Source organism: Coturnix japonica, chromosome 1, assembly GCF_054131305.1.
Source record: "Coturnix japonica strain WE chromosome 1, WE-NBRP24, whole genome shotgun sequence".
NCBI lineage: Eukaryota > Metazoa > Chordata > Aves > Galliformes > Phasianidae > Coturnix > Coturnix japonica.
Genome location: NC_140663.1, coordinates 119266854 through 119289548, shown reverse-complemented (window position 1 = coordinate 119289548; position 22695 = coordinate 119266854). Strand labels below are relative to the sequence as shown.

The following is a 22695-nucleotide window of genomic DNA, read 5'->3' as shown; positions in this document are numbered from 1 at the left end:
AGCAGTTGAGGATCTAATCTTGTAAGATCATACACAGATAGTCACATGGGAAACACACAAGCAGATTAATTGCTCTGATGGATGCCATCCAGCCTAGATCTGTTCTAAGACCTCCAGCTGCATTGCGAAGTGGGAACAAAGCCCATTTCTTGCATTGCTAATCGCTCTCAATAAGCATTGGAAGTTTGAATTTTTACTGTCAGATAAAAGAAAGATTTTAAAACAGAAAGAAATGAGGAGGAAAACTTCAAAGTTGCATGTGGGATCTGGAACTCTCTAGGAAAAAAATAATAGAATTCTGGCCCAAATAATAGAAATGTGGCTATGCTACTTGAACATAGCAATGATGTTATTATTCTGGAGAACATGCAAATCTGAGCAATGACCCAGTGCTAATACTGTATTTACAAATCAGTTCATAAAAAGTTGTAAGACTTTAGAAGCATTTCACAGATAGGAAGGGCATGCATCGGGATCTTGCAAGAGTAACAGGAGAAAGAAGCATTAATTATTGCAAAGAATGGCCACGTAGGTAGTATGTTGACCTGCTAGACTGAGATAAAGTAACTGATAAACAGTTTCTGAAATGTCATCTTAAATTGCACAGTGGAAACAATGAAGGGATGTCCTACCAGATTTCCTTCTGGCATGGATAAACATGTCAGTGTCTTTTCTCAAGGAGACCTCAATACAGTCTTAGCAATAGCAGGAAAGGAACCTTGTTCAAAAGTGTCAAGAAGGGACAAAACACATTGAAGTTATTTGTGAACAACTAGTTTACTAATTAGATGTATAATTTTTCAGTTTCCTTACATATCATCAAATGGTCTGATTTCTACTAACAAAAGTTACTGCCTCAGGTTGACTCTCTGTTCTCCTTTCTGCCTAGGACACAGCAGCAGTTACTTACAATAAATGTATCTTACCACCTTTGCGCAAGTAAATAAATAAGCTGCTGAAGTCAAATACAGAAAGAAAACAAACCACAAAGGCGTTGAATTATTTTACTTACATCATAAACCTGGGGACTTGTCAGGCAGCGGGCTATGAGGCCACACCAGCTGGGCAGAGTTGTGGTCAACGGAGGGCCACTGTGAGTGAGAATTGGCTTTAAATAACTTAGAACTGTTAAGGAAAACAGAACAGTGCTTGAAAACCACTACTGAAAACAAAAAGGCAGTTTATACATAAATATGGTTCTGCTTTTCATCTACATGTTGCTCAATAATTGTATATAACATCCACTAAACAAACAAATGAGAAGCATCTCCCTCCCCATCCCCATGTACTCTTCATCCTTCTAAGGGTGGACTCTTTACCCACGTGCTTTCTGCAAAGAGAACTAATTTGTGGAAGTTTCATATAGTTGCAACATTTCCAGCTTCTAGGCTTTAGTCAAATGGGGCAGGCAGGTGCATGTGCTTTAATGTTAACGTGTTGCTGCTCTACAGGTGGAAGCAGTTTCATGAATAGAGGCTGGAGATAGCAAGGTGTTATACCTGCAGGACTCAATGCATGCAAGTAACAAAATGCTATGCACCCAACATCCTCGAAACAATACAGTCACCTCATTTGTCCACTGTTGGCCAGGCAGTGAGCCACAGAGATGTGACCATAGAAAGCCTAAAGGATAAGAGCTTCCTAAGAAATTATTAATCTTACCTTTCAGAATTCAAGCATGATTTAGAACGGCTCATTTCATGCATGAAGAGATTATTGGGTATCAGAACACCCAAAAGATTACAGCACTTACTCTGGTAAGGCTCAAAAACATCACTGCTATGCATGCATACAGCACAAGCCCTCAAAAAGGCAGAGGGAAAACTGTATGGCCATAATCACATAACATAGCATGGAATGAAAGCTTTGCCCAGGCAATGCTGCCAAGATGACAATGGGCAATGGGGAAGACCCCAGGTAAATCCATGTTTGTTCATTCTGTTACTTCAGACTGATGATATCCCTGAATAATAACAATTAAAACAAAATGCCCCTGCTACAGAGCATAATATTGATCTTGCGTGGTACAAGAACAGAGATGGGGAGAACACAAAGACATACAGGACCACAATTCTTGTTTTCCTCCAGACATCAGTTCGGCTATATTAAGTATAAACACATTGCAGGTATTCTAACTACTTCAAGCTACTTAAAGGCAATTTGTAAATTAGTACTATTTCCCTCATTCTAACTCAACAGAGGAGGGTGTTTAGGAAGAAAAAAAAAAGAGGAGGAAAAGAAAGAAAGACTGTTTAAGCAGAGGTATTTCTCCTCTGCAGCAGAGCCTGGCACGGTGCAGTTACTGGAGCACATAATGGTATGATTATGCCACAGCAGAGTCAGGCTTCCTCCTTCCCTCCCCAGCAGCAGTGTGGCTACACCCAGTCCTGGAAATAAGAACTCTCCCCCAGCCCTTATGCAACCTACTGGCCTGTGTGTTTCCCCATGGCAGACAGACCAGCAGTAAGTCTATCACAAAAAAACAAACCCACTAAAAGACACCTGGTATTTCTTCAGAGTTGCTGTTTCTTTCACACTGAACTGTTGTGGCTGAACCCGGAGCACAGCCCACAACACTGAATGAACTCCACATTCCAGAGCAATGAAGATCTCAGTTACTCATCGGCACAGCGCCCTACAGGCAACAGCCAGCATTAGCACACTGCCAAATGCATCTTATTCGTATCTTTTCCAAGTTAAATTCTCCTGTAAAGAGCAAATCTTGAGACAATCGGCCTTTTTACTCCCAAACCATGTGAATGCATCAGCAGAAAAAATATATTTTGACATTTAGATGTAGGTAAAGTTAACAACTCTACAGACCATCCATCCCCTTACGTGTAACTTAAATGCAGATGTTGATCAGAATGCTTCCTTGCAACAAAAGCAGCAGAATTTTACTGAAGACACAACTCTGTGTCTGGATGTCAGTTTTATCAACCCAAACTTCCCTAATGATTGCTGGTTGCCACCTAGAAAGCAAGTGCATTATCAGCATCCATTAAAAAAAGTTGGTGTGAAACACCTAATTAAGCTGTAATTTTCAATTATCTCTCCACCCTTGCTGCAGCTGTTGAAGGGAAGTCAGTATTGCCAACTACTCCTGTTATTCATAAGGCAGATCCCTTTGTACAGGAGAGGTCTTGGGGGGGGGGGGAAGGAGAGCTCTGCTTCCTTCAGGGCAGGGGGAATGGCAGTCAGCCACAGCCAGGTCCTTCCTGCTCTTAGCACACAAATTGTGAATGAAAGCAGTTGTGGAGGGACACCTGTATGATAAACTCATTAAGAACACACTAAGTAGTTAAAAAAAAGATAAAATAAAATGAAAACCAAACCAAAAAACACAAGCATGAAGAACAGGACAGCTGCATGAAAACTGCTGTGAAGTTTAAACAAGGCACAATGACAGCTTCAGAGAGGTAGTACAGTACAATACAGACACAAAAGGACATTCATAGGAAGCTCTGGATATACTGAAGGAAATAAGCTGGACCACACGTATATTTATAGTGCCAGAACTTCTCATATCAGGGCTCACATCACAAAAGCAGGTGGCCCTTCACCACAGTGAATTGTGTGTAAAACATGCGCAATGCGCTAGGAAGCTTGTTTGTGCTCTGAACTTCAGCAGATTAACAGAACACATCAGAGGATCTGAAATACTTAATTGACAGTTTTACTGCTAATGTAGGACTTCAATTCCACAGAACTGACTTTTTTTTGCCATCTGTCAAGCTTGACATACCATGCGCTAAATGGAAAGGTCCATTTTCAAAGTCAGCAAGTTGAAGTTTTAGTCTTGTGACTTGAACCTGTCAAATACTTGATCTTTTTCATGCCTGACTCTATGAAGTGCCTGAGGCTACACATGGGTACTTGGCAATGAAAACAAAACATCTGAATACTTAATGTCCTGAAGAAATGCTGTGTTTTCAGAAGGATACTTATGGTCGAAGCTATACCACAGCCTGAAGAGCCATGCACTTTCCTGCTTTGTTCTGTTCCTTCTTTCAGAATCTGGACCATCCTAGGAACAAGATAAAAGCATACTCATTATTTCAGGCAGAAAAGCAATTTGTTGGTGATTCTATGATAAATCATACACCCCAGTCAAAACTGAGAAATAAGCCTGTGTGCTATCCTGCTCCCACTTGCCAAATAAATGAACTAGGACAGTGCAAGTCCGTTCATTACTCAGTTGGCCTCCTTAACTCAAGGAGTATGTCATGTTCTTTCCCTTAAGCCTACTGCTTCCTTGGAAGAATAAGAGAATTTAGCACGCCTGATAAACTTCTGCAGAACCAATGGAATGCATCCCACTTAAAAGAATTGTGCTTAACAGGGAATATAAAATAAAATCACAACTGAGGAAGGTTATAGTGCAAACTTCCTAAGCGCTCCATCACACCAGCTCCCAGAAGCGCTAAGTATTAAAGTACAGCCCCCTCACTGGCTGTGCAGCAAGTCCTCACACCAGCTGGGCTGCAGCTGCATTTGTTTTTATTTTTTGTTACTTTTCTTTTTTTCTCTTTGGCCAGAGGCCAAAGTCAAGCCCAGGGAAACTGATAATGTGAGAACGCCTTGCATGAATCATCTTCCAAACTGCTGGAAAAGAACAGGATGGAGTCGCCCTGCAGACTTCTCATCTGAAAGCAAAGCAAAACAAACCCCTACAACACCCTATGATTCATTCACCAAGAGTTAAACCTTCATTGGAACTCACTGCTTCCCCAACCCAAACAATCTATTTTCTTCAGCTGTGACTTGCTGCCAATTCTGGTCTTGCAAAAGCCAGAGGAATCCAAAGGGAACTGACTAATGGACTCCATTAGGAATGCAATGCACAGCTAAAGAGGGAAACAAATGGGTAAGTGCTTTATGTTTACATGGGAAAAAAGCAAGCAAGTTATTTCCACACAGACACTGAATGAGAACAGAATACCCATGTTCCGGCTGTAGCTGTTTCCTGTTAAAGCAATTCCACTGATACTGACAAGCAGAGTCTGAAAGCCACCTTACCACAATACCACTTCCTAACCTTGGTTTTACGCCATAACTGTGGCCTTCATTGTAAGTGGCATTTTGAGGCCCAGCCTTTGGGTCACTTCCAGGCATAAAATAGAACATACATGCAATCTACAGGAATCTATCACGTGTTGCAAGCAATCTTCCACAGAGAACACAGAGATACCTAATTCAGTTTATGTAATGAAAGAGATGCTTACTGAACAAACAAATACCTGCATAATCTGTGACATGAAGGTAAAACAAATGCAAAACCCCACACAAAGTTGGAGATTGCCAATAAGAAAGTTGATCCCAAAAGCAGCAAGTATCTCACGCACGTATCATTAGCCAGTCCAAACACTAGCATCATACAATCTGAGGTTTACAAAGCAAAGTTTGCATGCTTGCGCCCTATGCATCCTCTGGGTCCAGTCATCCACATTTCCTGCCATTCAACTTCATTTTCCTCTTGCTGACTCCTCCATAAGCAACCAGTTGTGCTACAGAACAATTAGTGTCACTGTAGTGGTATACTGTTTGGGAGAGCGTCAACTAAGATCTGGACAGAAGAACATGTGATGGAGAATTCCTTGTACAGAGGAAGCTCCCAGTTAAACCTCAGGAAATGTTTTCTTTTCAGATCATACACTCCTGTGAACTCAGTTGATTTACAAACAAGTTAAACAGAACAACATTCTTCCAGTAGTTTTGTTTACACATGATGTACTTTAGGTGAAAAAAGCAAATCTTTGATTGTTACTGATGCATAGAATGCTGCACTAGTGATTCACTGAAAGTCTGCTGAAGATAAATGACATCTTTTCAATGCTCCTTTTGCCTTAAGGATGGTAGGCAGTAGAGGCAGGATCCAACCAGGTTCTGGTATATTAAGCAGAAGCTGAAGTCTGATTAAGAATCTTTGATTCTATGCAAAAGTCCAAGGGCTAAAATCTGTTATCAACTACAGGACAGAAGCAAGAGGATTATCTGTGTCAGTTTAAGGGTAGACTGTTTATGCAGCACAATGTTAAAAGCATGCATTTGGCTGGTGGAGGAGGAAAACACTTTGTTATAAACGGAGTGTTTTAGTATATCTGGGGAGAGTTTTGAGGCCTTACATCTACAGACAAAAATTTGAAATGCAGGGAGACACCACAGTGTCACCCCTAACAACACAACTGTTTTGGTGGGCATTAATTGGATGTTATAAAGTAACGTGCATCACTGATTTGCCAGCTAGGAGAGAAAGGTGTCATTCATGCACGTAGCTTCTGTAGTTCTTTATCTCTGTTATACAATAAGGATCAGCCTAATAGAGAAGTTATATTAATTACTTACTCCTTGTAAGACTTGAAAGTTGTCATTAGTAGGCGGAGGGTCCTGATCTGGGTCAACCCCAACCCTACAGAAACATTAGGAGAAGAAAGCAAGTGGTGTTACTGAGGATTGAAAATGCTGTAAGTTTGGCAGAATGCATTTTAAAAGCACCTTAAGCATCCAGCAAAGCTGCATTCAGAGAGATGATGAGAATAGATTGAAGAAGAGCTGTCCATTATTCCCGTGCAGTTAAACAGCTACAAACAAGATGCTTCTTCACACAAGCAGTAATTACCTGTAGATAACAGCTTTAACTCTACCTCAGCACCAGCTTTAATTACCTACCTTTGTTGCCAGTTCTTCCAGGATGCTTGCAAATACTACTTAGGCCATTGCTAAGCAGTAAAGACAGGATAAGAAGGGTTTTCTGCAGACAAAACTAGTTACCTCACCCAATATCAGGAAACAGGCTCAGTATGGCAACATGTGAGACTGACCATTCCTTCATAAAAACAGAAAATAATATTACAGATCTGTGGCTTTTCTAGTTCCAACTGCACATCAGAGAGGTCTAATGCACTACAAAGAACCACCAGACTGAAGTTAGCCATGCTGCTGACACTGCAAACTGGGAGTCCACACAACTTGTTCCAGAAGATAAACATAGCTTGCATTCCCAAAATAATTGTAACTTGCTATATAAAAACATAAATAATTCACAACATCTCAGCTTCCATGTGATTAATAAAGTTGTGCCTTTGATTTTGGAGACTTTTAGCTTCCCTGAGGCAGTGGAAAGGGGTTGAGAAGACAACCAAAGCAAGATGTCTATACTATTCAGGGAAAAGTACACCATAGGGCAGGTGTTTGGGTTCACTGGCTTCCTGAAGAGGATGATCCCTTATCTATATGAAAACGTTTCAGGTTTCAGTGAAGGAAAAAAAAAAAAATCCAAGAAAAAAACAAAACCAAAACTACACATTTCTTTCATATTTGAAATAACATGTGGGCAGACTCATCTTTTTAATGGTTTTCAAAATTATTCTTATGAGTAACTTATATTTTGAGTTTTTCTAATAAATTATTTTTTATAGCCACTTTCCCCCCTCCCTTAACTTCATGTTTCCAAGCTTGTCCCCCAGTTCACAGACTAACACAATATACAATAATACTTTGAGTTCCCACAACTACTTTCAACTAGTATCTTTCACCAGAGTGAAATGTATAGAAAGCATTTATTATTCAGAGCAAGGCCACCTGATCAAGTTTCATATTATATACATGTAGCTCTCCTAACAAGCGCTGTTTTTGTAGATACTGCACCCCCAATTTCTAAGACAGTCTCATTTTTATTACCTGAAAGAGAACAACACAGGAACAGCCAGGTATCCCTTTCAAGCTTCTTTACAAGGAAAAGAGGCTCAAAGAACATTTAGTTACCTCACTCTTTCTTAATTGCTTTAATAACTGAATGTACACGGAGAGCTGGTGTATGCACGGATAGCTTCCATCATAATTATTTTCTCATTGTTAAAGGGGAAAAAAAAAAAGACAATTCACATCCTGATGCACATTTAAAAAGCTTCATATAATTTAAATGTGCTATAGAAGTTTTTCTATAACGCCATTTTTCTAAAGAGGTAGAACAGTTTCTTTTGATATTTCAAAAGCCTTTCCAAGGCCCTGCAAGACCTGGATGCGAAGTTACCAAAATATAACTATTACATCCTAGTATACGTAGTTGCAGTGACAGACAGGAATGATCGTAATAGATAGTACTTCTCACACTCACTGTATGTGCTGCTTTGATGTTAACACAGTGCATTTCTGGTTAATTTAGCACTCGACAGAACATTCACACACGACAGGCAATGTGAAAAATTTACCATTGCTCCATGCCACAAATGTGTGTTGTACACAGTGGCACATACAAATGATAGAAACACACTCTACTTCAGGATATTTCCTTCTTCCTGACAGTCCTAGAAATAATCAGCTGATTCTCTGTCATCTCCACTCTTACAGCACCCAGCTACAAAGCAGTCTGACAACCTTTACCTTTTAAAAGTACATTTCAAGGATGCTGAGATAAATCATCTGCAGAAGTCCCCTCCACTTGAATAACTGTATATAGTAGCCCTGAAGAATGTCTAAGACCATCCATGTGATTAAGGATAACAAGATCACATCCATAGTTTTCTCAGCTTTCAAGCCTTCCCAGGTCAAAGACATTAGTTTTGCTTCATCAATTACTCAAAAATGATAGCTAAAGTTACCGGTATGGTTTTGGGGATTTTTTGGTTGCTTTGTTGTTCTTAAGGCTAAATACTTGATGCTTGACCCATATCTTCCCACAGCTCACAAGAAGAAATCTAATTCAAAAGTGAGGAAAATCTATGGCACTGCAAAAAAGGAGAAGCAGCAGTAGCATGCCATAGTACAGAAGAAGAGCACGCAGTGTTACAAAGATAAAGGAAGGCAAGCACCAGGTTAATTTGGTATCAAGGAAAGCACAGAGTCACCTGAAATACAGCCAGCGGCTTTCACTCATCTCTTCCACCGATGGAACACGGTCACCAACTCTGGTACAGTACAAGAATGGAATGTGAGTAACAAAAAGCTGATGAGATGACAGCTTTACAGAACTGCCTAGCAAAATAAAACAAAAACCCTTAACCAAACAAAACAGACAAAATACACAAAAATAAGAATGACAGAACAATGGCATAGTGACAAAAATCATAGAAATGAACCACAGCAGCTCTTTTTGATGGAGATGTCCAATGATGTTCTTCATTTGTTCAGATTCAGGCTAGGAAAAACACCCACATTCATGACAGGTTACACATTCATAACTTCTACACTGTAGAAGAGCTCTTAAGAGAAATGTTAAAGGGAGACAAGGTTGATCAAAGACAATTCCCAGCACTTTGGACTCATGTCTTTTCTAGAGGGGAGAAAGTAAGTAAAGAAAAAGTCACAACAGAAATCTATGCATATACCAAAGAGGCTGCCACCACAGACTAGTTTTAGAGCAAATACTGGTAATACATACATAAAATACTCAACTACTTAACTAACAGTAAGCTAACAAAATCCAAGATGATGACTCCTGAAACTGCCCACACAGGCCTGGCAGAGCTTGGTTAGTTAAACTCATATCATCCTATATACTCTAGATATACCAACCCAGATCCTACAGAGCCTGGGTGTTCCTCACCCCTTTTTTCCTCTGGTGGGAACTGCTATGTTTCAGACCACAAGAACTCAAGAACTGACATGCTTATATCCAGGCATCTAAAGGAGTAGGTAATCCTCCTACCAGGGAAAAATCTCACAGGGCAAGTCCAGCAGGGCTGGAGAAATGACAGCTCCATTGCACCCACATTAAAATAGATTCATGACTGATGACAAGAAATCGGAGAAAGCAGAATGTGGAGAAGAGAAACTGAATACAGAAAGAAAACTGGAGAAAATAGTATAGAAATACATGGCAAATAGAAAGAGCTTACAACAGGGGGAAATGGACAATGCACCAGGACAAGGGGAAACGGATTAAGTTGAAAGAGGGAAGATTTAGGTTGGATGTTAGGGGGAAGTTCTTTACTAGGAGAGTAGTAAGGTCCTGGAACAGGCTGCCCAGGGAGGTTGTGGATGCCCCGTCCTTGGAGGTGTTCAAGACCAGGTTGGATGGAGCCCTGGGCAACCTGATCTAGTAAACATGGAAGTCTGGTGGTCCTGCCAGGCAGGGGGGGGTTGGAGATTCATGATCCTTGAGGTCCCTTCCAACCCAGGTCATTCTATGATTCTATGTACATGCCCATCCTTCAGGGGCAGAAGAAAGCAGTTAGAAGGCAGGTTTAGAAAATAATAAGTGTAGAAGTGTAGAAAAATTAGAATAGACAGGAAAGCAGAAGAGTGAGACCTCTTGTTGAACAATTCCCACCCCAGGCATAGACACAATACAAGGCTGGATCCCAGCATCAACATTCACTTCTTGTCATTGCAACACTGAAGCATGGCATTTAAGACAGGCATTTTATCCAAAACCTAATAGCTGGACCACCCTGGTCCAGATATATTCAGACAGTGTCATCAAGCTGTTAGTTTCACCTTCAAGCCAGATAGGTAGATAGTTCATATAGCAACTATGTGAGACTATTCTCAAGTTCTGTGGTTGTTTTTTCATTGCTTGCTTATTTAAAGAGAGGGAAAAAACATTTCACTAGATAAAATGCTCCTTGAAAGATTCTATTTGCAAAGTCATACAGAAGGCAGTAAATACCTAAGCTGACATTGTCCAGGCAGCCTAAGTATATTAAATGGAAAGTTATAATCCTCATGTTTAAGATTCAGAAAAAGATGGCTTAGTATAATTGAAATTACTTCTTTAAAATACACAAACGTTTGAAGCAGCTTATGAAGGAGAAGCAGGCATTAATCTACACACTGCTTCACTCAGCAAGAACTAGGTCAAAGCCTAATGAAAAACAAAAAAAGGGATATATTTTTTCCATACAAACATGACAAGTTCCCCACTTCTTTTCCTGTAAGAAATAAATGAAGCTGTATGTCAGCTACTTTTCAGAAAGGAGGAACCCTGCCAGTGGTTTTGATTCACAGAGCTAACTTACTGGAAGTGTGAAAGCTTCACACAGGAAACTGTTTCTTCACTTTAATCACAACAAAGTAAGAGACTTTCATTTTTAATATGCAAGTAAGTTGTTTTAATTTCTACCAAAAAATCACCTACCACTAAAATCAAATTAGTTTATATTGACATACATGAATAGGTTCCACAGCCAAGACAGCATACAAATTCAAACAGAAAAGACATCATGGCTTGACATTGGATTCTGGTGTTAATTTTTAAACTCACCTAGAATCAATTGGCAGAAACAAAAAGCACCTGAAGATCCCACTATTTCTGCTTGGATTTTGCTGTCACAACCTCACTTTCCCCAAGCAGTTAAGCAGCAAACACAAATTAAGCCTCCACTGCAAATAGTAGGTCCTTGGCTTAGTTGTACATTTATACTTGACCACTGGACATTGGTTTTATACCTTATCCTTAACATATATCTGAACTAGAGATATTCAGAACAGAGCGCAGCAAGGAATGTGGAATTTTGGCCTGTTTTCATAGAATCACAGAACAGCTCAGTTTGGAGGGGACCTTGGGCAGGGCTGCCCCTCATTAGCTCAGGCTGCCCAGGGTCCCATCCAACCTGGCCTTGAACAACTCCAAGGACAGAGCACCCACAGTAAGAACATGCCTCCACCTGAGCCACAGCAAGGCAACTCCATTGCCTCATGCATGCGCACAACTATCTCTGCATGAACACTGTGGTAAAAAGCCAGGCTGAAAGTCTTGGATGGAGCCAGATCTCTGCTACAGTTCTATTTAAACTGTGCAGGCTAATCTTAAAGATCACTTCTCATTTATGTCTTCTTTAACTCCCCAAAAACTTCAGTGAACATCACATGAGAGATGAAGTTTTAGGATTCCGTACAAATCCTGGCATTTAAGTCCAACACACAAATGGCATTAGTTCATTATTTCTCTCCATTTACTTACTCCAAGAAACAATGAACCTCCTATCTTTTTATCTCTCTCCTGCTAAATAATCCTATACAGGAGCACCACTTATCTTATGGTAAGTGCCAGAGCGGAGAAAGCATCCAAAGGAAGTGCTGTCTCAGCACCACACAATGCAGCTGTGTGAGGCACTGGGAAAGAAGAGCACCTTCATCTCCTCCTGCCTACCTCACCCACTGGGGGAAAGCAATAGAAAAGCAGCACATGTCTAAAAGTCAGCTGGAAATTACTCCATCGCTTCCCCGCATATGAAAAGTCAGGCAGGACTTCGTGCTTTCCCACAGAAGACTTTGTCCCAACGGACTATGCCGAACCAAGTTTCTAGTTCTCCATCAGCTGCACACGGCTGCCACCTCCTGGCACGAATCTGAGGCCATTCCTAGAAGTGCAGCTTCAGGGATCAATACCGCTGAGTCTTCAGGGCAGCTGCAGGCAGACGCAAACAGTTCTCTGCAGCACTTCCTATGTGGTGTTCCCCTACTGACACGGAATCCTTCTCTTCATAGGAAAACTAAACATTTATTTTCTGTCAACCATGTCAAACAAGGGATGGTTAAAATAATTACTTAAATTAATGTAGTTAACATTTTAAAAAGCTAAACTCTCCAGCCTATGGTTCAGCCAACTGTCCATTGGCAGCTGCTCCTCCAGGAAGGGAGGCTCCTTGAGCCCAGTTCAACCTTGGTAGACTGCAGAAATGTTTTTACCTACCTTCTGCTTGCAAGAACTCATCTCCTACCTCTCTTGTATCCCATGCCTCAGAAAGCTTCTGTATGCTGCTGGTCATGCAGACTGTCTGCTTGGCTTGCTGCCATTAGTACGGTGTTTCTTTTTATACCACTATTAGCCAGAAATCTGCTTCCATTTCCAGAGGTGCCTAATGGAAAGCTGCACGCGGTACCTACTCCAGGCATCTTGTCAGAGTCACTCAACAGCTTTCACATGGAAAAAGACACCAGGTAGGCTGAGCTTAGAAGTACAACTAATGGTCAAATGATACCACATCATAAATGACTTTAAGAGCAGTGGAATTGTTTTGCTGTTGATCTCAAGACCAGGTATTGCACATGTGTTCTTCAGTAACCCTGACTACGTGGAAGTGATACATCTTCCTGGAGTGTTAGCTAAACATCTGGAAATTGCTTTTAAAGGACAAAAATGGATTTGCTTGGCACCAAAAAATAACAGGAAACCAGGATTACCAATGTCTGCTGCTAGACAGAGCTGAGATATTGTAAATAACTGTTGTAATTTATCAGGCTGGAAGCATTTGACATTGAATGCAGCTGGTGTCTTCCTGGCACAGAACTGTTCAACTCTGCCAAACACATATCCTTAATGACAGGCTGTCAGACAGACTGACATATCTCACTTTTTAGTAAGCTTGTCCCGTAACTTCAAAACTTGCTGTTGACATTATTGTATCAGATAGTTTGGCTTCAGCTGCCTTCAATAACAGGTCTCACAAACATTTCTGGGAGTCCTATCCATTCATATATGTATTTTTATTTCCAATATAGAAAGCACCTGCTACCTGTTACTACAAGTAGTTCACTGAATTTTCCAAGAAGATGGTTAGCATTTCCTAAGACAGAAACTGTTTTTTACCTAAGATTGCTTTTTCGTGTCCTAGCACAACACAACAGTAGATGTTCTGGCTAGCAGAGCTAGGCTCCACCTTACTTCCCTCCCCACACAAACTACCAAAGCTTTCAGAATGCCAACAAAAGTTGTTTTTAAGGATTTATTCATGATTCTTTAGGGCACCTGTCGATAAGCAGTCTCAAACACAACAGTGCTTGCTGCCCTAAAGTACTAAGTATTGAATTTACAGAAACATGGCTATAATTGTGTTGCTCATCATTTCTATAGATCACCTCAAAACAGAGGAAACACTCAGAAGCAGGTTCCCGTTTATCTCAGTTGTTTAGACAGTTAATTTTGTTCAGATAAATGTTTAAAGTGCACTCAGCAGTGCACTAAAGTCTCCATCTAACCTGAAAAACAACACAACCATTACCCTTAGGCAGAAGGTGGGGAAATGTCTTACAGGATGACAAGTCAATATTGGACCAGATTGGCTAATTCTTTCTTTTCTGTATCTAGCAGTGCCAGATACCCACATCCTGGGAACTGGGCTGACACTGATCTAGAAACTTACTCATAGAGCATCAGGAAACTTTAAGTCAAATCCCAGCAACATCTTGTGCACTTCTTAGTTTCTTTTGTTTTGCTTTTAAACCAGCCTGCACTAACAATAGAATGTTCTAAATACCTAGAGCACATCTAGAAAGCATCAAACAAGTTCCACAGGACTATTTCTGATAAGCCACCTGAAAAGTTTCCCTAGCACTCAGCCACATACTGACCTGATGTTCAGCCATGACAGCATGGGAGTTGTGCCTCCACCAACAATCCACACAGTGAAGAAGACAATGAGGAGAGTTGTTGAGAACATCATCTGATGAGCATAGGTAGCAGTGTCTCGTATGGCCAGAGCAAAGGCCATGGCTCCCCTGAGACCTATGTGAAAAAAAAATGAAATAGAGCTTCAGAAGTACAATCATGCCTTCATAATACAGCATTGCTTGCTCCCTTCCAGACATATGGGCTGAAAGTGATAAGCAGAAAGCAAGGGGTTCAGAGTACTCTCACAAGAGTTTTGGGTCCCTCAGTTTCCTTGGTAGATTACACCCTGGGATGACTTAGACTGTAACTTGCTCTGGTAGTTTTCAGTAACTTACAGAATCCACAGGTGCTAAAGATCGCTTCCATAAATTAATAAAAAAGAAATTCAGAAACAAACAAGTTGTGGACAACAGCAAAATAAATTCCAGAAACCAAGCAGCTTCCCAAATCTAAATGAAAAGGCACAATTCTCCAACACTTCAAATGAAAATACTTTGTTCCCAACATGCAGTGATCACAAGCTGCCAGCAGCTGTCATTTCAAGATGTCACTCTTCTTAGACATTACACTTTCTGTGAAAGCTGAAATATACACAAGTGCATGCTGCAGCTGCCAAGTCTTCTGTAAGGGAAACCTACATGTTTGTAGAACTATCCCCTGCTTTTATAATCCACACATCTTAGAATTTAAAAAGAATTATTGCTTTACCAATTTTTTTTTTTCTCTTTTACCTGAAAACATCATCATGTGTTGAAAATTCCAGCTGATCTTATGCCTTCTGCCCAGATTCAGCAAGAAGGAGAGGGGGTAGATGTGTGCGGCTCTGCCCAAAAAGATCGCAATCTGTTCACAGCTGAGGGTTAAGGATTTCATCTTCCTGTGGGTTTAATACACACTTGGGCACCTAGCTCTAACACGAAACTTCTGCTTTAATGAAAAATGTATGCAACAATAGCAAGTGTCGTGCTATTCCCGTCTACATAGAACAGGCTTTCACCAAATATGCACAGAATGAACTCACTGCACAGAATGCAGACTATTATAACCACGTGTTTTTCATGCAGTTAAATTACATCTAGTATAAAGACTATCAGATGTGCAAACAAAAACTTAAAATACCACATTTTAAGTGACTATCACCTCCAGCATGAGATTGCATTTTAGACCAACAGAAAGGCAGCCTTAGCATAGAAAGGAAATCAATATAAGAGACCAGCAAGCGTCCACTATCATTTCTCTTGCAGAGGCAACATGGCCTCTGGCTGGTGGGCATTTAAGAGCTCAGAGAAACTACAAAGAGGAATTAAAAAAGAATCATCATCACTAGAATGAGGTTCAAAAAGCTTTTAAAAAGTACGGCAGAAATTAATAACTGTAAGTGATAAGGACCTGCCCTCCTGCACTATGGTTCCAATGAATAACTAGAAAGCTGAACAAATGTTCCACCCATCTAAGGAACACTTCAGTGCAAATTAGACCAATAAGATGAAATCCTATTACACACCAACACAATATAGATCCCTTATTGTTGATAACAACATTAGAAGAATGAAGCAGCTCTCTTATGGAAAACAAACAAAAGCATTCCCTTCTCCGCTGACAAAAAGCAACAGAAACAACTTTTGTTTTGGATCGGACTGGTGAAAAATCAAGAAAAGAAAAGTTTAGAAGGCAAAACCTTCTACATCTACCTTGTTTGTCCTGACAACTTCTGCAATCTCTCACTCACAGAAATCCTAAGCTACTTCTCCATTTATACAAACCAACAAGCACACAGTGCTTCTACCTCTGCTCTGAAGATCTCTAGAGTAAAGACTGGGAAAAAGCAGAGAGATGAACTCCTATAACACTTGTAACATACTGTAAAATAATTCTTGTCAAGAATCAAAGAGATTTTGTATTAATATATATTATTTCAATGTCATTGGGAAGTAATACTCCAAATATCTTGGTATCAGATTACATTGTCCAGATCCCTCTTAAGGCACTATTACAAAGCTTTCCAGCCTTAAGCACCAGATATCAATTGTGGGAGTGGGAAAAGCCAATTACAATGTAGATTCCTCACTTAAGTAATTCAGGAGCCCTGAAGGATAAAGATACATTTCAGCTCATAGCCACAACACTGTACATGCTTAATCTTCATGATGCAACATATACATTTTTGAATTGTAAGGTCTGGAGAAGAATAAAAGAATAAAAGTTTTGAGGATAAAGCCAACACGCACCACTAGTCTTTGGGTACACATGAAAATAGAGAAGCCTCAAACAAACTGAAAAAGGATACAAAAGCTCCAATGATGAAAACCGGGCTGAACATGTGTTTCTGGAAAGTAAACAGTGCCAAACCCATATAAGAGAAGATGAAGTTCTCAGCCAGGAAGTGCAATACCTCAAATAGCTAAGGAAAGAAGAAAAATAACACATTAAGGCCAAGCAATATACACGCTTTTCGAAATAACAGTACACAGCACTACAGCAATACACTGTACAGAAGGCGAAAGGATCTTGCCTGCTTAGTGCGACTTCTTGATTCAACTGACAAGTTATTGTACGTGTAATGTGCCTGAGTAATTCCACAGAACAGGACAGCCACTACACCTGCGAATAGAATTACATGAAAAAAATCAGTCTGTTTACTACATGAGCACAAGATACTTTCCCTTCTCAAGTCCTGCTAACTTACCCTTAACTCTGAGACTTTATTAACCTCATTTTCAGATCAAGGATGGGGCTGGGCATACTGGGATACAGATGCTTTTAAGCCCAGTGAAAGCTGTTCGTAAGAGCTTTTGCTATACAGCAAGTTCCATCCTCTACAGCATTGTACAGAATATAGAGAAGCTTTAAGTACTAGCATCGTGTTTCTCATAGGAAGGTTTTAATGACAAAGTGGATACGTAGTTAAGACAGGCAGGAGTTCTGTCTTAGTGTGCTCAAAGCCACCAACTCACCAGTAAATCCACAGGCTTCTGCAAGCAAGAAAGTGCTCCAGGACATTAAGAAGAAGAGAGCCGTTTCCAGCAGAGGGAAGCAGTGTAACTTGGTAAACTTCGTCACGTTAAGTCATTCGTTAAGGGATCACAAACAAAAGAAATCCACTAGTCCTTTAGGCATCTCTCTACCTGCTAGCTGTGAAAAGCGCTTTTATGTGCTAATAACCAATGCTGGTCCAAAATCCCTATTTTTATTTATTTTTATTTATTTTTTACATGAAAAACATTGATTCCACATCATGACATTAAGACAAACTTCGGAACTGAGGTCTCCTTTTCAAGTCATTAATTTTGGATATTTGTGCTGCACAGCTGCCACATAACTCACCTCTTTCAACTAATAGCTTACTCTGTACCACATTTCCCTGCGAAGTGCCAGCACAGAAAGGATACAGATTCAAAGTTCCTTTCAGATTGCTTTTTTTCCCCTCCCAGTATGTTTTATATTTAGACACAGATTTGCACACGAATACACACTGGTCACCTTTAGATAAAGTTGCCTTAAACATAGCTCTCCACATACTTCAAAATTTTCGGCCCCATTTATGGGACTTTTTTCCCCCTCCACTCACTATTTTGGCAGCAAATAAACAGCAAAGCTTACTATAGCTCAGGTGTCAACAGCTGTGCATAACTGTACTGTGAGTTACAGAAAGAAATCTTGTGCTACAGGAGTGATAGAGAAACCTCTGGTCCTTCTGAAGGCTGATGGCTAGCAGTCTTTGCAATCCAAGCAGGGCAACAGCAAGACAACAACAGTATGGGCACTTGGAACAGCAAGATGTGGGACTCTCCCTATCCACAGGACAGCAACCAGCACCTTCACAGAGACATCATGGCTGCACCAGCATCCACCACTCCGTGTATATAACACAACTGCATCCAGGGCTCTCTGTGGCATTACACAATCAAAGCTAATGGCAACACAGCTGCTTGGGGAGTTACGGTTCAGTACACTAAAAACAATGAGGAGCACCACTTTCACAGGAAATTCACAGGCCCTGGGAGGTCTGCAGCTCTCTGTGACTCTTGCAATAAGCATTCAGTTGGCCCACAGGACTCAGTGGAAGCAATCTCCAATGGGCTTTATCACAGAATACAGTGCTCACAGCAAGCCACAAGTGATTAACACCAGAGGCAAACAGCTGGCAGCATTTCAGTGGTTAGCACAAAGCACTCCTGAGCATGGCTACCTGCTCCCCACCCGCACTACTGCTTCCTGTTGGCATTCTGCATGGCTCAAAGGAGGGAAGGGCTTTGAAGCACATATTCCAGATACAACTTCAGACACAACCCTGCTTTGCCAGAAGGCTGAACTCAAAACAAAAGCCCAAACTATGATCCAAAAGTCTAACTATTTGTTTTCTTAATTTGAACACTGAAGCAAAGAGTTTTCTTTCTTTATTCCTTAGACATTTTGGCTTCACTTCGTTCCAGCCAGGCATATTCTACAGTCTAGAAAGAAAATACTAAACGGTGCAATACTTTAAATAATAATAATAATAATAGTAACCAAAGGCTTTGAGGCCAAGACAGTTTGCTGAAAGCCAGAATAAATCTATGTATATTGTCTGCAGTGTACTTGCAAAATAAGTATTCTGTCTGTTTTTAAAGGACAGTGCATGACTGCATGAACACCCTTTGCTGGTAGAGAGGTATGGTAATGGTACTTCACAGCTATAATAGAACTATAGAACAACACAGCTTGGGAGTAAGGTTCTACTGACTTCACTCAAGAGAGAAGTTATAGGTTCTAACTAACAAAGAGTAGAACATACATTTTACAGTTAGTTTCTGTGCTATTACACACCATTAAGTAATCTTCCAAAATAAAATAGTTAAAAATTGTATAACTAAGCAGCAGTTGATGCATTTTTATGCATTTATTTTTAGACCAGAGGCTGTTTTGTGAACAGCATCCTTCCTCATAGCACCCTCCTGAGCACAAGCATTCAAAACAGCAAGAACCAATTGCTGCTTTAGAACATGATTTTACAAAATGGATCTGAAAGTATTCCAGCTGCAATTAGTAGATGCTCAGAAAGCCAAAACCACAGCAACTACATTTGATCAGATAGACCAATAAGTGGCCGGTGGCTTAAAAGCCGGTTTAAGAATCATCATTCTAGGTCACATCAACTGCAGAACAGTGGAACTGGAAGACAAAACACAGAAGCACCATAGCACATATTCCTTCTTATATCCGAAAAGTTTCCATTATGCAGCATACAATCAGGCAAATCTGAATGGTGTGTTTATGACAAGATATAGTTGAGACACTACTACTTAAGATAATGAATCATATGCCTATTATAATTGTGCAAAGTATCACATTTTACCCCTTCCAGGTCAGTTTTCAGAAGTCTGGGGAGATCAAAGCAAGCTGGGACAACATAGAAATGCTGTTATCCTTCCCAGTCTAAAAGCAAAAAAAAAGATGTTTCTGTTCTTCAAGAAGAACCACAAGCTTAAGATTTACTGCTCAAGCCTAAAGCAAAATCCATCCAGGTTGCTCCCTGAGTGCTTCAGAGTTCTGATCAAAGTAAACATCAAGAGAGCAGGACAGGTCATGCAAAGCACACAGTGTCACGATGTTAACTCTGACAGAGGTACAGTCTTCTCCAAACTGCATGACAAGAGACTTTCAGCAAAAAGTTTGACTGCAAAGCACTCAGAAAGACTTCAATAGGGTAAAAAAAAGCTATCAAAGATTCTGCTGAAGGCAAACAAAACACCAGTTATCTTTCAATTACCTTATATAATAAAAACTGTTTTTGATCATTCCAAAAAATGAAAGATAGGCCATCTACTTAGAGCCTCTTTTTGACTTGAAACCTTTTAGCAGCATACTGAATGCAGTAACATCATTAAAACTTCTGGTGTGACCACAGTTATGCTGGAAAAAGTCATTTCTGTGGGTATCTTTCAATAGATAGAGGTAAATCTTCACAGAGATTGAAACAAGCTAGAGTAACCATTGCTACAGCTGGAAATAGGTGAGCACTGTTAGCAACCAAATGTGGTTTCCAATTTAGAGGAATTTAACATGAAAAAGGATATCAGGGCTGTCACTACTCCTGTCACCGCTCCCATCATGAAGGAACCACTGAATATTCCCAGGAAAACACCAACTGACTTGAAAAATGCTGCTGCATCGAAAGCATGGGTGTTTTCACCTGTTGGCTGGTAGGCAACTATAGACCTAGGAAGAGAGTAACACAGTGAGAAGTTAGTGGTATCAGAATGGTTTTACTCCTTAACAGCAGAAAATGAACAACAGAATAGATCAATCCATACTAAAGGTAAATTTTTCCTTTCTGGTCTGTGTACGCCTGAAGAATCTTGGCAAGGGCTTATGATATATGTTGTCAAGTTCAAGGCAATAGACTTAGATTTAAAACAGTATGTCTAAAATCAATATTTATTTTTTCCCTCAGAAAAAGCATTTAAAACAGTTAAGTAATTGCAGGGTAGAAATTCAAGTAGTTACTTACGAAGATAATACAATGGCAACAGCATCATTCAGCACGCTCTCCCCGAACAGAAGAGCATAGAGATCAACATCAGCATGCAGCTCATTAAATATTGCTAACACGGTAACTGCGGGGGAAGAAAAAAAGAGAAAAACCACACTGGATGACTTCAGGAGCGACTGTGAGATGAGAAAGCAGACTTGCCAGCTAGCCTTAAGCAACAAAATACAAGCATTGAAATACAGGATCAAAATCAATCTGGGAAACAGACTTAGTCATGTTTATCTACAGGTGAACAATTCCACCATGAGTTTTAGGGTAGCCTCATTAAGCAGGAGCTCTGTGCCCTCCCACATGCACAGCATTTATAGCAAAGCCCCCACGATGGATTGGCACAGTGCAGACAAAACACCTCTACAGCTATTTTTTGTAGAATGCACCCCATAAAAGAACCAACAAAAACTTTGTGCTGCTCTTGCTGTGTGGATTGTTGACGTAGCTTTATTGTTTCAATCATAGCAGTAATGGCTGTAAATGTTCCCCAAAGCATGCCTTCTGCCACTGGAGCGTGCATTTGCACAGGATTCGAAATGGGCAAGACTGCTAAACATCTACAGCAGTCCTCTCAAAAAGGCTCCAGTCTTACATGAAGGAATGATTTCAGATGTTCCCAAATATAAGCTTCAAAAATCCCAGGGCAATTTGTTGCACAAAGGCCAGAACAGTGTGCAACCATAGCCTGCTCAGAGCTCAGCTCAACTACGGGAGCTGTTTCTCATTTTCACAACAAACAACACTGAGCACATCAAATAATCTGTTTTAAATGTCACAGTTCACACTTCATCACTCCATCCCCTGGCCCTGCTCTTACACCAGCTCTCCAGACTGACTTGGCCAGCACAGACACCCTTGTGAACATGCTGGATTTAAAGGGATAACTCAATTTTCTGCCAAAAGCTCTAATTACTTTGCAAAGAGCATTCTCTCTTTGGATTTGTATAACAAGAACTTCAAATGAAGGAGGAAAAAGAAAAATCCCTCATATATAGCTCTGAAAATATCAGCTGTCAGACACAACAAAGGCACAGCAGTCCTGATATCCAATGTAATTTATTTTCAGCCCTAAACTTGAAACTTTGTTAAAAAAAAAAGTCTGTTGGAGAAAAAAATAATCAAAATACTGTATAATGAACAGGAAAGTTGGATTTGCCCCCAAACATACCATCACATAATCACCAAACTGATGGAATAGCTTTCACAGCACCCAGAATACGTGCATTTCAGAAGATCAGGGATGTTAGAATAACATAAATGACAATAAAGTACCATTAATATATTCGTGCTACATAGCCAACAATCCAAGCAACAGGATCATTTTGGAAGGTCATTAAAAATTGCTCAGCAAGCTACCTGGATCAGTGGCAGATATTATAGCTCCAAAGAGGAGGCAATCTGTATAATAGAATTTATCAGAGAGCTGTCCCACCAACTTCATTAGTTTCACAACCCCATACATGAGATTCCTGAAGAGAGAGGATAAAACAGTCCAAGTCAAACAAGTTGGCATATTCCAAACAAGCAAATTAAAACCACGAGCAACAATATTTCAGGTGGGCTTTGTTATGTTGGAGCTCTCTGGGACAGTGCTGCAGTTTAAGCTCTCAAAATAAAGTCCCTCTTCTCTAGGAACAGAGTTAAGAGCGAGACATGATCCAGCATACATAAAGTAAGCACAGCATGAAGCCTGTTCATACAACCAGCACAAACTCCACAGGCTGCTTCCTTTTTCCACCACAGGGAACATTTCCATGCTCAAAATTCCCCTTGGTATTGCTTCTCCCAACATAGTACATAGAGAAAAAGCTTTGAACTGAGAAGAGCTTTTAAAGTATTT

General features: G+C 40.3%; 1 protein-coding gene across 2 annotated transcripts in view; it reads right to left on the bottom strand.

Moving 5' to 3' along the window:
• The window catches only part of SLC9A7 (solute carrier family 9 member A7), a 55221-nt gene that overhangs the window by 5265 nt on the left and 27261 nt on the right, over positions 1-22695 (bottom strand). Inside the window, exons 5-16 of one of the 2 annotated variants that reach the window (XM_015851188.3) lie at positions 22212-22324; positions 20823-20928; positions 20389-20530; positions 17287-17392; positions 16845-16933; positions 16620-16733; positions 15064-15175; positions 14293-14446; positions 8847-8906; positions 6346-6409; positions 3945-4027; positions 1013-1118 (exon numbers count right to left, since the gene is read on the bottom strand). In XM_015851188.3, coding sequence (XP_015706674.2) covers positions 1013-1118; positions 3945-4027; positions 6346-6409; positions 8847-8906; positions 14293-14446; positions 15064-15175; positions 16620-16733; positions 16845-16933; positions 17287-17392; positions 20389-20530; positions 20823-20928; positions 22212-22324 — 1249 coding nt within the window. The remainder of the gene's footprint in view (positions 1-1012; positions 1119-3944; positions 4028-6345; positions 6410-8846; positions 8907-14292; positions 14447-15063; positions 15176-16619; positions 16734-16844; positions 16934-17286; positions 17393-20388; positions 20531-20822; positions 20929-22211; positions 22325-22695) is intronic. The other variant, XM_085532626.1, reaches the window with a different exon arrangement.